Genomic DNA, 16761 nt, shown 5'->3' with positions numbered 1-16761 from the left:
AAAGCTCGGGAATTTTCTGAATGATGTACCTTTTAATTAAGTAACAGGAGATTCAGGGTGTCCCTATGGAAACAACCGTTTGTCTTGCAATCTGGCAGGCATGGGCATGGGAGTGCCTGTGCTCATGACAGTCATTTCGAGAGACTCCATAGAGTGTGGAGCCCGGTCCTCGAGTTCAAGGAGCTTTATCATGTTGGGGGTTACCTGTTGTTGGCTAAGATTTGGATTCGTTCTGCTGGTTCCATGGGTAAGGCTAGTGGTAGATCTGGCTGACTTCTGGAAAAAGTGTTTGTACCAGGTGCCCCCAGACAGCAGAATAGTGTGCTTCTAGCTCAGCTTGTAGACATTACTCTGCGCTCTGTCTCATGTTAGGTGTTGTGGAATCAGAAATAATGTGATACCGATGTGCTCTCAGGGATCCTGCTGCCATGGGAGGGGAGGGAGGTCTGCAGAAATAGGACTGAGAGATGTTTGCAAAAACTCAAGTTTGAATATGCTATAGAAAAAGTGCATAATGATGAAGGAATCTAGAAAATGACTGAATGAATGAATATAATGAAAGATGAATAATGATCTAATTTGAGGCATGGGGGAAACAAGAATGAATGAGTGCCTGCCAGTGAGGAGTCAGAACCCACAATGGCGTGTTCCTGGTTTTTTTGTGTTTGAAAGTTGAAGAATTGCTTTGCTGTTCCATTTGCAGAAATGGAAAGGTGGATATTTGGTGCCAGAATCTAAGAGGTTAATGTAGGCCCTTGAATCGACTGGAATTTGCACATGTGTTAACCATAAAGGCCCTGGTCTAGCCCACCCAGACTGCTCTCCAAAGCTAAGACATTTGGAGTTGCAAGCAGAGTTGAAGATCTGAAGTCAGAGTGTTAGACCAACACAGGTCTGAGCTGTCGGTGCATCACAGGTCACTAGAGCTGCGCCTGGCTGGGCGGGAGGCAGGTCAGGTCACTAGAGGCCTTGCTGCTCCGGGTACTCAGTGAGGCCAGAAGGCTCCCTAGCACCATCTGCTCCAGTGCAGGGGTCTCCTTTAATGCACCCCACAGAAGGGGGAGGTGGCCCCAGCCAAATATGATCAAGGCAGCCTTCCCTTCTTCCCAGGAATTAGAATGCCAGAGCTTCTCCTGGTGGAAAGCTAAGATCCCCTGCTCCATGATGGTAGCCCAGGACAACTCCATCCTGCCCGGGTCTAATAGGCCTTGGAAAAGACCTGTCCTGTCTGTGGATCATGCCCACCCTCCCCTCCGGGCTGTCCTTCAGGCTAAGTGACCCTTCCACTTTCCAGGTGTCTGTCTGGCTTGCTCCTCTTCATGTGATACCTTGCCCCCACCATCACAGTCCCCTTCACCTCCCACACTCTAGGTTTTCAATTTCCTTCTGAAATGGCAGAGCTAGAGAGGAAAAGTAGATGTGATTTTCAGGGAGCTGAATGGCACTGGGGATGGTGAGGATGGGGAGGGAGCCGAGGGGCCCAGCCCCCAGGTGTGGAGAGCCCCCACACATCTGCTTTGAGCTCCTCGAACCCTCACCTGGTCCTCCTCCCTCTCTACCAAGGCAGTTGGTTGTTTTTCTTAAAGAAGCAAATTGGAAAGAAAGCCTTTCTGCATTAGGGGGTTCCTTCTTTCTACTCCAAACCCCCTGTTTGCTAGCAGTGTAGATTACCAGTGATACTGACGGTTATGGATACAGGTTTACTGGACAATACGCAGTAAATACGGGATTTTAAAATCCCGAAAGCCAGAGAGCCTATGGGTTTTGATTTTAAGCCCCTCGTCTGCGTTCTTGGAGAGGTCTGAAATCCTAGCAAAGCTGCACCGAGCCAAAGGCGTTGGTAATCCAGTCAGTCGGATGGCGGGGAAGGTTTGCCCCACCCTGCCCTGGGAGGCGTTTCTTCACCGCTTTCCCTGAGTTTGGCTGAGAAGCCTTTTGCCTCCTCTCTGGAGCTGCGGGCTGGGGCGGGGGAGGGAGGGCTAATTCGTGTCAGATGGAGGGGCGCCAGGGGACCGTGCGCTCGCTCGCCTGGCTTTTGTTCCCTGCATCTGACTTCTGACGGCAGAGTGGACTTGGAGGTGGTGGCCGCGTCCTTTCGGGCCTCCCAGGGTCGAGCTTTTCCTGGGACTCCCAGACGCAGAGGCCCAGAGGCATCCCTGCCCGGCACCGCTGCCGAGGAGGGGGTCAGCGCTTGCCGCAGCTGTCCTCGCCTGGCTGGGCCGGGCTGTCTGCAGGCTCCTGGGGCGGCCATGCGGCTGCGCGCCCTGACCTCGGGGCCGCCTGGAGGGTGCGCGCGCGGGGCCCGGGCTCGCCGGTACCGGCGTCAGGTGAGCGGGCGTTCGGATCCCGGCCGCTGGGATCCCAGGAGTGGGGGCGCAGGGAGCCGGGGCGCGGGGCACTTGTGGGCCGGCGCGCGCGTGTAACTATGTGCGCGCGTACCCTTGTCTGGGTGCGGGTGTGCAACTGTACGTGTGCCCGTGCACCGTCTGCGTGTGCACGTGAGAGTTTACTCGTGCTCTTGTCTGTGCGCGTGTCCGTGTATGCTCATACGTCCGTGAGTGCGCGTGTCCTTGTCGGTGCGCGCGTGTGCATATTCGTGCGTGTGTCCGTGTGTGCGCATATGTCCGTGTGTGCGTGTGTACCTTTGTGTGTGCGTGCAGGAGAGGGCGAGAGAAGGAAAGCCGGGCTTTGCTTGGTGGGAGGCGGGCACCCTGGTGAGCCCACATGGAGTGGGAGACTGTTCAGGCTTCATTTTCTACCAACTGTCTCTTGAATCTCTTGAACGTGCTTCCTTGGACACGTCTCCTGGAATGGAAGTAGGACATTGGCCGTTACGGAGCCTCGCTGCGCCTGCAAAGGAAAAGGGCGCTTAGCTCCGTGCTGACGTCCGGTTGTGCTGCATGTTGCAATAGCCCAGATTCACCAGGGCCGCGTTACAATCCGTGGTCCATGGGATCGTCCTCCACAGTATTTGAATTAACCGGAACAGAATCGGGAGTCCCGCTAGGGTCAGCCTTCTTTCTTTGAGTCTAAAAATCAGGCATTCATTGCATTCGTTTTCCTGGAAACTTCCATAAGGTTCCGAGGAGTGAGGAGTCGTCAGGATGTCCGCTACTTTCCATCATTTTGAGTTGTGCTGCATTCCTTTTTTCAGTTTAACAGGCGAGCACTCTTGCTGGGAAGCTTGGGGACAATGTGTGGTGTGAGGAGGATGTCCCTACGCCCTGGGTCCTGTGGCTGCAGGTGGGTGGAAACGTCCAGGGCAGGATATCTGCAGAGGTTTGGGGTCCGCTTTGTCCATGGGGGACGTTTTGTGACCGTTTAACTTGAGTCAGGTTGATTTGTGTTTTTGCTCAGCGTGTGCCTCCCTAGCATGCTCCCAAAGGCTTCTCAGATACCAAAATGCAGGCCTAAGTCCTCTTTCCTGAGAGGAAAACATAGCTTGGGCAGTGCCGGTTTCCCCTTTGTGTGGGCAACTGTGTTGCTATTGCAGCATTAGCAGGGAGAACCCAGCAGAGCCGTCTGCATTTCTGCAGAGCACAGCAGCGGGTTCCCCTTCTGCACCGTTGTGGAGCGCTTCCTTGCTCAATTTTGCAGAGATTTTTCTTTCTAAAAGAGACCTCACCATCAAGACCAGCACTAATTACCGTGTACCCCTCAGGGAGTCCTTGTGGAAGGGCAGCCTTGCTCCCTAGCCTTCCCACTGTCTGCTCCTAACAATTAAATGCAATTTAGATTCCTGAACTGAGCCTGCTAAATGCTCCAGTATTGTGGGCTCCCCTCCCCCCGGCACTCACCGGCCCCACCTCTTTGGCAGAAGGGAAAGCGCAGTATCAGGTGAAAACAAAGGCCGTCTAATCCCGTCTAGGCTCATTTCACAATGGAGATGTTATGTACAGATGAAGCGTGAGCAGATGTTATTACACGATCTGAAATGAATTCCTCGGGGATCCAGCCACTGAAATGGCTCCAGCCTCCCAACAGCACCTCTGCTGTTTCCTTCCTGCAGTCATCTGGCTGTGGCCCTGCCGGCAAGAAACTGCAGGAACACAGTGTCTCTTTCTCTCTGGTTGGAATAAAGGTATTTGTAAGGAATAGAAGGTCACAGTGTCCCCCACTGGCCCACAGACTACGGCCAATTCATTCGGTCAACAAATATTAATTGCGGGTCCACGGTGAACGGTCTGCCAGGCGCTGTGCAGGGCCTCAGAGGGCAAACGGGTGGGAGTCCTGCCTCTAGGAAATTGCAATCGAGCACAGGAGTGAAGACGTACAAACAGATAACTGAAATATTGGGGGAAAAACTGTGTGCCAGCGAGGTGATTATGATAGAGGGCTGTGTTTGTCACATGCTTGAATGCCTGCTCCTGTCTGAGCATGAGCCTGGGGTGGAGACCGGTCTGAGCCCATATCCCTTATCTGGTGGCTGCGTGGTCTTGCATCCCAGCATCCCTGTTTGTAGAACAGTGATGGTCGTGGTTACGGCACAGAAGGGCCCTGCTGATGTTGTGAACTTCATGATAGCAGCACCATCGTCCCTCTTTTGCGGGCACTGAATTCAGGACCCCTGCTATCAAAAAGTATACAATCTCTTGAAAAAACCAGAAACAGACGTATGAACAAGCACATAGGAACAGTACCTTACATGTATGTCAGATAGATCCTTATAGTATCATCCATTGTATGGTGGTGGCTGTCAGTCCCAGCTGCAGATTAGAATCGCTGGGGGAGCTTTGAGAAAATTCATATTCAGACCCCACCTCCAGATAGTCTGTTTTAATTGGTTTGGGATGGAGTTTAGGCAGTTTCTAAAAAGTGCCCCAGTGATTTGCATAGACTGCCAGTGTTCACAGCTGGTGCCTGGTACAGCATTCGGTCATGTACAGCAGCTCTGCTAATGGGCAGCAGAGGGAGGCTGTCCTTTCCCTTGGAGAGAGGCTGTGACTTGCCGGGGTCACAGAGCGTGTACTGCAGGTGCCAAAACCGATGAGGACGCTTTCCCTCGTTTGGTTGGCATGCCGAGATCAACCAAAAGACCAGGAGACAGGGGATTAAGTGACAAGACTGCAGTAGGACTGTTGAGGAATTGGAAGTGGTCTGGAAAGACTTGGGGGAGGGTGGGACTAGAAGTGGTCACGTTAGGAAACTCTAAGTTGCCAGCGTTCCAGACAGCTTGAATCACATGGGAAAGAGGTGGTTGGCCAAAGCATGCTTTCAAGTTGGAATGGCATGTTGGAATCAGCCTCTGCCAGTTCCAGTCCATTGGTAGTGGCTCATGGAGTTCTTGGTTGAGAAGACTTGTAAGGCCAGCTGGGGATGATAGCTATGATAGATTAGTTATGTCTGCCATAGGTCAAGGAGTAAGAGTTGTGGTCTGTGTGCTGAGTATTTGCACTTCCTGTGAGCCATCTCAGGGGAGCGTGTGCTTTGTTGAAAATTAGGATTCAAGGTGTTTGTTCAACACCTCATATTTGTTAGTTAGAATCCCAAGAGTACACTTTGGTTGAAACTCAGTTTAGTATTTTTACAATGAAGACATATTTTCAAAATATAGTAGAGAACTTGTCAAATTGTACACTTATATGTGCAACCTTCAAAGTTGTTTTGGCAATTCTGAGTGGTTTGCATTTAAATATGAATTTTAGAATCAGTTTGCCAATTAAAAAATCCGTGCTCGGATTTTGATTGAGATTGTGTTGAATCTGTAGATTATGTGGGAAGAATTGCATCTTAATTATATCGAGTCTTCTGATCTATGGACATGGTATATATCTCCATCTGTTGATATCTTCTTTAATTTCTTTCTGCAGTGTTTTGTAGCTTTTAGTTTATAGGTCTTTCACACCTTTTGTCAGATTTATCCCTAAGTATTTAATGCTTTAGATGCTACTGTATATGGTAATGTTTTCTGAATTCCAATTTCTGAATGTTTATTGCTAGTATGTAGAAATACAATCAGTTTGTACATTCACTGATCTTGTATCTGTCAACTTTGCTAAACTCACTTGTTAGTTCTAGAGCTTTTTTGTAGATTTCATCAGATTTCTCTACATAGACAATGATGTCATCTGTGACTAAAGACAGTTTTACTTTCTCCTTTCCAAATTGGATACCTGTTACTTATTTTTCTTGCCTGATTGCAGTGCTTAGAACCTCTAGGACAATGTTAAATAGAAGTGCTGATTACAGACATCCTTGCCATGTTTCAGATCTTAAAGGAAAAGCACTCAGTCTTTTATCATTAAGTATGATGTTTGCTGTAGGTTTTACTTGGATAATTTTATTAAGTTGAGGAAGTCCCTTTCCATTCTTATCTGACTGAGGATATTTATCAGGAAGTGAATGTCGGATTTTGTCAGAGGTTTTCTTTTTTGCATCATTGGATGATTGTGCAGTTTTCTTTTTTAGTTTATTGATTGGTATTTGAACATTAAACCAACCATGCATTCCAGGGATAAACCCTGTTTGCCATCAGGTATTATTCCATGGGCTATTTAGAAGTGTGTTCTTTAGTTTTCCAATATTTGGGGGATTTTACAGAGATCTTTCTGTTTCTGATTTCTAATTTAATCCCATTATGGTCAGAGAACATATTTAGTGTGACTTGAATGCTTTTAAATTTTAGACTTGTTTTATATCCCAGAATATGGTCTGCCTTGGTAAATGTTCCGTATGCACTTGAAAAGAATATGTATTCTGATGCTTTTGGGTCAAATGTTCTGTAAATGTCAATTAGATCAAGTTGTTTGATAATGTCATTCAAATCTTATGTATCCTTGTTTATTTTCTGCAATAATTATCAGTTATTATTATTGATAAAAAATAATTATTAGTTATTGAGAAATAGTATATTAGTTTGCTAGGGCTGCCATAGCAAAATACCACACACTGGGTGGCTTAAACAGCAGAAATTTATTTTCTTACAGTTCTGGAGGCAGGAAGTCCAAGATCAAGGTATTGACAGGTTTGGATTTTCCTGAGGCCTCATTCCTTGGTTTGTAGATGGCCACCGTCTCACTGTGCCCTCATGTAGACTTTTCTATGCAAGCCTCCCTAGTGTCTCTTCCTCTTCTTTTAAGGACGCCAGTCCTATTGGATTAGGGCCCATCCTTATGACCTCGTTTAACCTTAATTACCTCTTTAAAGGTCCCATCTCCAACTATAGTCACATTGGGGATTAGGGCTTCAGCATATGAATTTTGTGGGGACATAATTCAGTCTATAACAAGGAATAAAGAAATTTCTGACTATATGCATTTGCCTATTTCTCTTTGCAATTCTATCAGTTTTTGCTTCATGTATTTTGAAAGTTTTGTTATTAGGTGCATAAATGTTTAGGATTGTTTGTTCTCTTGATGCATTCACCCTTTGTCATTATGAAATGCCTTTCTATATCATTGGTAATATTCTTTAATCTGGAACCTACTTTCATATTAATATAGCCATTTCAGCTTTCATTTGATTAATGTTATCATTATCTATTTTTTCTATCTTTTGTCTTTAAAAAATATATAATCTGACAATTCCTACCTTTTAATTAGGTGTTTAAGCTATTTACATTAATGTGATTACTAATATGGTTTAAATCTATAATCTTGCTACTTGTTTTTTATTTCTTTCACCTATTCTTCATTCTTCTTTTCCTTTTTTTTTTTCCAATTTTAGATTAACTGAACTTTTTAAGTAATTTTGTTTTATCTCCTTTGTTACCTAGAACTTATTTTAGCAGTTGCTTTAGGGTTGATAGAATACCACTTTAGCTTATCACAGTGTGTTTTTAAGTGATAGTCTGCCCCTTCTTGAATATTATGAGAGCCTGATGATAGCATACTTCCATTTCTCTCTCCTGAGCTTTGTGCTGTCTTATCATAAAAATTACTTTTACATTTGTTAAACCTCATATTACCTCACTATTAGTTTTTGTTTAAACAGTTAAATTATCTTTTAGTGAGTTTTAAATAGTAAGAAAATAATCTTATATATTTATCCATGTGATTACCATTTCTGGTGCTCCTCATTCTTTTGTGTAAAGCCATGTTTCCATCTGATATCATTTTCCTTTTGTCCTCTCTTTAACATGTCTTGTAGTATGTGTCAGCTGGTGATAAATTATTTCAGCTTTCAGCTTTTGTATGTCTTAAGAATTTTTTAAGTCACCTTCTTTTTTGAAAGATATGTTTGCTGGGTACAGAATCCTAGATTGGCCGATTTTTTCTCAGTACTTTATATTGCTGTACTGCTTTCTCATTTGCTTTTTTTTTACATGAGAAATCTGCTGTTGTGCTAATGGTTGGTCCCCTGTACATAACATATCTTTTTTCTTCCCTCCGGATACTTTTAAGATTTTCTCTTTGTTGCTGGGTTTGAGCAATTTGATTATCATGTGCCTTGGTGTAGTTTCTGTCACATTTCTTGTACTTGACATTTGTTGAGTTTCTTGGATCTATGGGTTTATAGTTTTCCATTTTGGAAAAGTTTCAGCCATTATTTCTTCATATCCCCCCCCCCCCCCCCTTTTGAAGACTCTAGTTACACGTATGTTAGGCAACTTAAAGTTATCCCACAGCTCACTGATGCTCTGTTTGTCTATTTATTTACTTAGATTGTCTCCTTTTTCTGTGCTTTATTTTGGGAAGTTTGTACTGTAATGTTTTCAAGTTCACTAATCTGTTCTTCTGCAGTATCTAATCTGCCAATAATCTCATCCAGTGTATTTTTAAGAGACTTCTAATTTTTACGTTTTCTTCTTTAGATGTTTGATTGGATCTTTTTATGCCTTCAAAGTCCCTACTTACCTTTTTGAACATATGGAATACAGTTGTAATACCTCTTTTAATATCTCATCTGCTAATTCTAAAATCTGTATTAGTTTGGTGTCACTTTCAGTTGATTGATTATTCTCATCATGGGCTTTGTTTCCTGTTGCTTTGCATGCCTAATAATTTTTGATTGGATACCAGATAATTTTTTTTTGATCGGTATATATAAATATATATTTATTGATTTTTAAAACATTTATTGAGGTCATATTGAGTTTTAACACTGTGTAAATTTCAGATGTACGTTATTATATTTCAGTTTCTGTGTAGATTGCATTGTGTTCATCACCAATAGTTTAGTTTTTATCCATCACTGTACACATTTGCCCCTTTACCCATTTTGCCTTCTCCCCACCTCTTTGTCTTCTGCTAACTAGTAATCTGTTCTCCTTATCTGGGTGTTAGTTTATCTTCCATGTGTGAGTGAAATCATACAGTATTTGTCTTTATCTGTCTGACTTATTTTGCTTAGCGTAATACCCTCAGGGTCCATCCATGTTGTTGCAGATGGCATGATTTTGCCTTTTTTATGGCTGAATAGTATTCCATTGTGTATATACCACATCTTCCTTTTCCGTTCATTCGTTGATAGGCACTTGGTTTGCTTCCACATCTTGGCTATGGTGAATAATGCTGTGATGAACATAGGGGTGCATAAATCTTTTTGAGCTGTTGATTTTGTATTCTTTGGATAAATACCAGAAGTGGAATAGCTGGATCATATGGTATTTCTATTTTTAGTTTTTTGAGAAATCTCCATATTGTTTTCCTTAGTCACAGCTGGATACCAGATAATTTTTTGATTGGACACCAGACATTGTGAATTTTATCATATTGGATGCTGGATATGTTTTTATTTCTACAGATATTCTTGAGTTTCTTCTTGAATGCAATTAAATTACTTGGAAATACAGTCATGCGTCACTTAACAATGGGGATACGTTCTGAGAAATGCGTCGTTAGGTGATTTCATTGTTGTGCAAACGTCGTAGAGTGTACTTACACAAACCTAGATGGTATAGCCTACTACACACCTAGGCTTTATGGTACTAATCTTATGGGACCACTGTTGTATATGTGGTCTGTCATGACTGAAATGTTGTTATGTGGCGCATGACTGTAGTTTGATCCTTTTGGGTACTGCTTTTTAGATACAGTAGGCAGAAGAGCAGCAGCGCTCAGTCTAGAGTTAATCATTCCCCACTGTTAAGGCAAGATCCTTCGGTGTTTTCTGTGCACTAATCCGTGAATCATGTGGTTTTCTGGTCTGGCTGTGGGAACAGCCACTATTCCTACCTCTTTATGAGCACTGAGCGCTATTTCCTCTAATCCTTTCTGGCAATTCTTTCCCCAGCCTTTGGTAGCTCCCTCATAGGTGCACGCATGTGCGCGTGCACACACACACACACACACACACATGCATGTGCTCGTCAGTACTTGGCTGAATACTTAAGGGGGACCTTCTGCAGATCTTAAGAATTTTATGCAGCTCTCTGTTTTCTGGTACTCTGGCTCGTGAATTCTTACTGCCTTGTTCTGCCTGAACTCTTAGCTCCTTCTCTCCACTCAGGTGGTACACTGGCTCCTTCTCCCTTCTCTGCATCCTGGAAACTTTCTTGATGCAGGAATCTGGGGCAGTTGTAGAGCTCACTTCATTTTTTCCTGCCTCTGAGGAACTAGATAGATTCATTTGCCTGTTCATGAACATCCTATAAATAGAATCATTCGCTGTGTGCTCTCATGTCTGACTTCTATCAACTCAGCATAATAACGCTTTTGATGTTGACCCGTGATGTTTTGGGTATTAGTAGCTTGTTCTTGTGTATACCCAAACAGTATTCCATTGTGTGAATATACCATGGTTGGTTTTTCCCTTCTCCTTTGGATGGACATTTGGGACATTTCCTGTTTTGGGCACTTTTAAATAAGGTGGCTATGACCATTCTTGCACCAGTCTTTTATGGACATGTGCATTTATTTCTTTTTAGTGTCCATAGGAGTGGAATTGTTGAGTCATAGGATTGATGTAGACTTAAAAATATTTATAAGAAATTGTCAACCCATTTTCCAAAGAAGTTGTACCATTTGTTTCACATTCTTGATAACATTTCATCTTCTCAGTGAATTTTAGCTATTCTGATGATGAGTAATGGCCTCAGTGAATCCATGTGGGTATCAGTTACTGATAGAATACACTGTCACGTATCAACAAATGGGTATAATTATTGGTATTTGGTTTCTAAGGCAAATTGAATTTTTATAAGATCATCAGATACTGTGAGCCTTGACTCTGCAAACATGAATTTGGTGGATGAGTGGTTCATTTCCTCCCAACGTATGTAATGGATTGATGCTATACTAGGTTTAAGGAGGAACCACATATCTTGTCACACAGGTCTTATGATTGCTTCTCCTTCTGCAGAAGTGCACATCAGCTCAGAGGGTCTGAGGGGCCAGGAGAATCGGTTAGCTTCCTCTGAACATCATCGTGCTGTTCGCTAATCATTTCTTGCAGAGGATAAAGCGTTCAGACTCTGGGAATGCGTGTGGATTACTTTGTCACAGAAGCGGGTGGTTGTACGCCTGCAGTCTGGAAGCTAATACATGATCACATAAGCAGTGTTGACTCGTGTAGCACTCCTGATGCGCTCCGCCCAGAGGAGTTACAAGCGGGGCGAGTGAGAGCTTCGCTCTGGGACTCTGGCATCGGGAATGCTGACAGCGTATCCGAGGCTGCCCTCGGGAATCCCAGCGTTGGCAGGGTGGCCTCTTGTTCTTCTCTGTTTGCTTGGTAAAGTTCGCATTTTAGCTCTTCACAGACTCCACTAGATTTATTATCTCCTGAAAGGAAAAAGGGAAAGCAAATAAGCCATGAATTGTAGCGCTGACAATTTCTCCCTGTACTTTTTCAGCCAGAAGAATTAACTTCGAGTCTGCACAGTTTTAAGAACAAGGCCTTCAAAAAAGCCAAAGTCTGTGGAGTTTGCAAACAAATTATTGACGGTCAAGGGAGTTCATGCCGAGGTGAGTCCATGTTTATCATTCTCTCGCTGATTAAACCGAAGCAAGGCAAACAAACAAACAAAAACCAAAATGAAAACCTTCTTTTGGGAGTTTCCAAAGTTAAATCCTGGAATTCCCCTTCTTAGTCTGTGTTTACCCCCCACCCTCACTGGGCAGGGGCCGACCGTATTTGTACAGATAAGTGCTCAGGAGGAAATTTTTCCAGGAAGAGCAAAGCTGTTCATAATGGAGAGGGGTCAGTAAGGAGTAGTTCATGACCTATTCGTGTCCGTTCTGTAGTGTCAGTCACTTGGCTATTCATTTGTACTTTCTGATCTCTTACCAGAGTTTATAAACGAGATTTTTCTGCTCAAGTCAGGGCTCACTGTGATACGTTCCCTTCAGCCTGTTGTCAGACGTTGCTCTTGTCAGTAAACAGATCCACCCCTTCGCTCTCTGATGCTTAAGCACCAGGTAATCAGTGCACCTTGCTATTTTTTGTGCTTGGACGTTAATAAATCTGTGTAGTGGACACATGAGGATGACGTCTCTTGTTTTCCTGGAACCCTAGAATCGGGGCTAGGGGTTGTGGGCCCGCATCACAGAACAGAGGTAGGTTGGTGGATGGGACCCCTGGAGAATGCTTGGGCTGCTCTCTGGCATCTTGTCATTGATGGGTTTGGGATTTTCTCGATAGGACATTTGTGGGGTCTTGCTGGTGGGCTCCTGTTGTGTTGGGACTATCTCTCAGCTCCCTTTCCTCCCTGTGGACCCCCTGGCACACGGTCCCTGTTGGCTGCTTTGGGGTAGGGCTGTGAGGGCAAGACTTATGTCGGTCAGACTTCAGTGGGGTGAGGATGTGATCAGGAATCTCAGGGTCTCTTTCAGAGGTAAAGAGTCTGAGAGCAGAGGGGAAGCTGGTGTGGCCCCCTCCTGGGAAGGGCCCCTTCCCAGTCTGTGCTGACAATGCTCCGGGAGCCATCAGTACATCATCAACTCCTGTCACTCCTTCCCCCGATCCCCGATGCTGCCTCGTGGGGGTTTGCCAGAAGCCTCCTTCCTGACTAACCCTGCCCCCCCCCCCCCCCGGGTGTCTCTATTTCAGAGTCAGTGCACCTTGAGGCCTGCACCTGCTTCTCTGAGCGTGTGGGCCCCTCTCACTGTCTCCCTGGAGGCAGCCTGTGTGACGGGGCCTGGGGGCTCCCCTGCATCTAGACCAGGGGAGCTGTGGCCTGGGGTAGAGAAGTCACCGTGGGCATGTGCACTGGGCATGGACCACTGCCAGGCCTCCTCCCCACGCCTCCCCCCACCCGACAACACATGCACACACAGACGCACACGTGCACGTGCAAACACACACATGCAGACACACACATACGCAAAAATCCAGAGGAGGGTGGCCTCATGGGTGTGCTCCTCATGTGGGTGAGCAGGACTCTTAGCCAGAACGTGTCCCCCGGGGTGCTGATCTCATTCCTTGTGACTGGGAGGTTGACTTTCCTCGTCTGCACCGGGGTGATGCTGTGGCCTCCCCAGGGCTGCGTGGGCGTTCATCTGTGGAATTCATTTAGGTCCACCTCCAGGGCGGAGAACAGGGTGTTTAAAATCTACTCTGAGCAAACTGGTGAGATGTCTGTGTGGTCCAGAATGTTCTAAAGCCCGTGTGTGTAAATGGCCCCCCACAGCCCATTGGTGGGCGTGGGTGGGTGTCAACCTTTTCCCACCTCCTCTGCGAATTCTCTGGAGTTCCAGTTTGGGGAAGCAGCAGGATCCGGCCACGCGCTGTCCCGGAGGACCCGGGGCCACATGGACGTGTGGAGGGGCGGCAAGCTGGCCTTGTGCAGTGCTGTCTCTGTCTCGTTTGGCTAACGCTCCTCTGCTCCAGGAATCCCTGTGCAGGACTGCTTTATCTCGTGGGGGAAGTGCATTCTAGGCCCGTGGAGAAAACTATTGACCCACCCACTTTTTTCCTTGAAGAAAATTGTTCACTAACAACTATGCTATAGGTGACCTCTCCTCTCAAGCATGGCTCATCCTCCACGTTTCGTTTCCCTCTGGCAGGGACACATTGCCACCGCCTCCTTGTGCAGGGGAGGAAGGCTGGGCCCACATGATGGGGCACTGAGGTGCCCGCCCCTGTGTGTCGCCCTGGCACTCGGCCGTGGTGGTCCGATGGTCGGAGGGAACGTTAGCAGTAGAGAGAGATCGGGAGTTGGGCTCAAGTCTTTGCTCTGCCACCTATACCCTGGCTACCCTTGGTCACAGCATTTAGGAGCATCTCTTTTCTCAACCATAAAATGGGTATGAAGCTATCAACAGAGCCAGAGAGATACGCATGAGATGTGCTCGTCCAGCTGTGCTGAGGTGACAGGTGCAGGGCCACCCTGACTCGCCCATCAAATCACTCCTCTGTGCTGGGAAGCAGCTCTGCATTGCACCCGAATGTGCCAGCCTGTTCAGAGGGTGTTGGTTCGGCTCTTCGGGGGAAGAGCAGCCCCACGTTCGCAGGCTGTGAGTCCTCCAGCAGTGGCTCTTCCCTCACGCTCGCCTTTCCAGTGTATGTGCGCACTAGCAGATATGCCCACGTTCCTCATTCACGCCTTGCCTCTCCTGGTGTCATCTTCTAAGGCCGTGTTCTTCTGCTTTGAGCCCTCCAGTCACGAGGACAGGTATGGACTGTCCCTCTGGGGCCCGGGTCCGTCCTTTGTGGCCAGGTAGTGGCATGTGCTTCCCTGGAGCACGTGGCTGCTTTTAGCTGAGAGCACTCGCTACAGAGGCCACCTCTTGGGCAGGCTTGGGGAAGTTGCACAGGCTGTCCAGTTTTCGGCCAGAGGAAGCAGCTGCCTGGACGTGGGCTCAGGAGCAGTCAGCGGGAGCAGGTCTGCGTGACGGATGAGGCCCGTGTCCTGGAGGAAAGTCAGGGAAGGCCTGCACACTCAGGTCCCTGAGACGGATTCCAGGGCACGGCCGTAGGTGGCATGGGAAGGAAGCAGCAGCGGTAGGAGCTGTTGGAGGCAGTGCATTCTGATTTCTGGGAGAAGGGCACCTGCCTCGCGCGAAGAGCGCAGGCTGGGTTCATAATGCAGTGAGTGTTGTCCCTCGGGCATGTATGCGTTGGGGGCCGGGGACTCGCCTATATCACTATGTTAGCGAGATAGCTGTAGACATCTCTAGATAGGTATTTTGTAGAGGCAAGCTGTGTCACTATGTCTGCTGTCTTCTCCCCAGAAAAATTCCACCTCCATGGGGTGGAATTTAAAATTGTGTTATGAGAATACCCAATAGATTGTCATTTTTATGTGCATTACTGCAATAATTATGTTAATAGACAATAGCTACTTTTTTTTTTTTTCGAAAAGTAAAGGACTCTATGTGCCAGGAATCTTTTAGACATTTTAAAAAGTTAAATTACTGTGCATGTGAGATGCCATGAAGCTGTTCCAGGGTGATGGCAGCAGTCTGCTGCTCAAAGATGCCATCATCTGCTTGAGGACAACAGGAGGTGTGACCAGAGACTCTGGGTGCAGGCTGAGCTGGTCTGAGATCAGTGCCCGTCCATCCGCAGAGCCGTGCCAGGCACTAAGAGGATGTCTTGCTGCAGCCTGGGTCGTGGGGGCTCGCAAGGTGCATTTACAGACAGACCCCACCCTCCTCTGCTCTCTGGCCTCATGGCTTGTCTTTTTTGTTCTTCTTTCTTGGTTTTTTGACGGTTTAGTGGGGAATGCTGTGTAAATAATTGCGGGTGAATCAAGGATCTCAGAAAAGATGCGTCATGGAAGAAACCAGTCAGGAATTTTACCAACCTGGATTTTAATGACAGAGACTTAAAATATGTATACTGAACCACTGCAGAGAAATCTGGAAATCCCATATAGAAGCAGAAACAACTCCAAAGTCTGTAGATCTCTCTCTCTGCTCATAACTTAGGAAGAGTTGTAAACTCTTCCTTCTTATGAAAGCAAAGTTGAGATTCCAGGAATACTTAGCATACAGTTTGTGAGGACAAAACATGATAATTTTTGTAAAGATCTTAGCGCAGTGCCTAGCACGGAATAGATCTAGTAAATCGCAATTATCAGTATTTTTCTGAGATTTTTCTCCAGGTGACTGGAGAATCAGACAGGTCTCTGATGTAGTGGTTCAGATTCTAAGCTCTGCAGCTGCGCTGTCCAACCACGGCCACCAGCCACGCGTGGTGGCTCTTGGACACATGATGGCTGTTCCAAGCTGGATGTGCTGGACCTGCAGAACGCACTGGGTTCTGAAGGTGTTGTGTCACAAAACGATGTCACGTATCTCATTAACAATTGTGTAAATAATGATTACATGTTGAATGATAATATTTCAGATACATTGGGTCAAATGAAATCTATTAGTACACTTAATTTGAAGTTACTTAGGTGGCTTGTGTTACACCCCTGTCAGAAGCTGAGAGCCAGCCAGATCTGGGTTTGAATGTTGCTCAGCACGCCCGGCCAGAGACCCTGGATTTGCAAAGCCTGGGGAAGGGCAGGAGTCCTGTCCATACTGATGCCTGGGGACCCAGATCTGTCACTAGGAGGCGACAGCGTGGACAGCGTAGACGACGGAGCGCAGACAGCCTCAGCTCTCCAGCCTGCATTCGCTCTGTGCTCGGGGCCACCTCCCGAGCTGGGCCCTTCTCCATTGGCCGCCCTGTGCTCCGTGCCCTGCCCTCCCTCCTTCCTACCCTGGATTTGACTCTTTGCCTTTGAGGTTTGCTCTCATTCTGAGCCGCCTTCTCCTGGGCAGCCTGGTCCTCTTGCTGCCCACACTGAGAGAATGGCATTTTAACTGTTGGTTAGCTTGGCGTGTTTCAAAAACATCTGCCTTCATGGGGATGGCGACGTCCCCTCCAGGCGAGCCCTTTCCCAGGCACAAGTTTCTCTCCTGATGAGACTTACCTATAGGAGAACAGTTT

General features: G+C 46.5%; 1 protein-coding gene across 7 annotated transcripts in view; it reads left to right on the top strand.

Annotated features, from left to right (window-relative positions):
* The window catches only part of TNS3 (tensin 3), a 256326-nt gene that overhangs the window by 33599 nt on the left and 205966 nt on the right, over nt 1–16761 (top strand). For 3 of the 7 annotated variants that reach the window (XM_087431210.1, XM_087431156.1, XM_087431094.1), the window contains exon 2: nt 11732–11843. Coding sequence is in view for 3 of the 7 variants with exons in the window: in XM_087430669.1 (XP_087286795.1) it covers nt 2250–2327; nt 11732–11843 (190 nt within the window). In the remaining 4 variants the exon portion in view is untranslated. Of the gene's footprint in view, nt 1–2045; nt 2328–11731; nt 11844–16761 lie in introns of those variants that run through there. The other 4 variants (XM_087430843.1, XM_087430792.1, XM_087430669.1 and 1 more) reach the window with 3 other exon arrangements.

This window comes from Ceratotherium simum, chromosome 1 (assembly GCF_057802395.1).
Source record: "Ceratotherium simum simum isolate JZ-2026a chromosome 1, ASM5780239v1, whole genome shotgun sequence".
Taxonomy (NCBI): Eukaryota; Metazoa; Chordata; class Mammalia; order Perissodactyla; family Rhinocerotidae; genus Ceratotherium; species Ceratotherium simum.
This window is presented reverse-complemented; position numbering and strand designations above follow the sequence as displayed.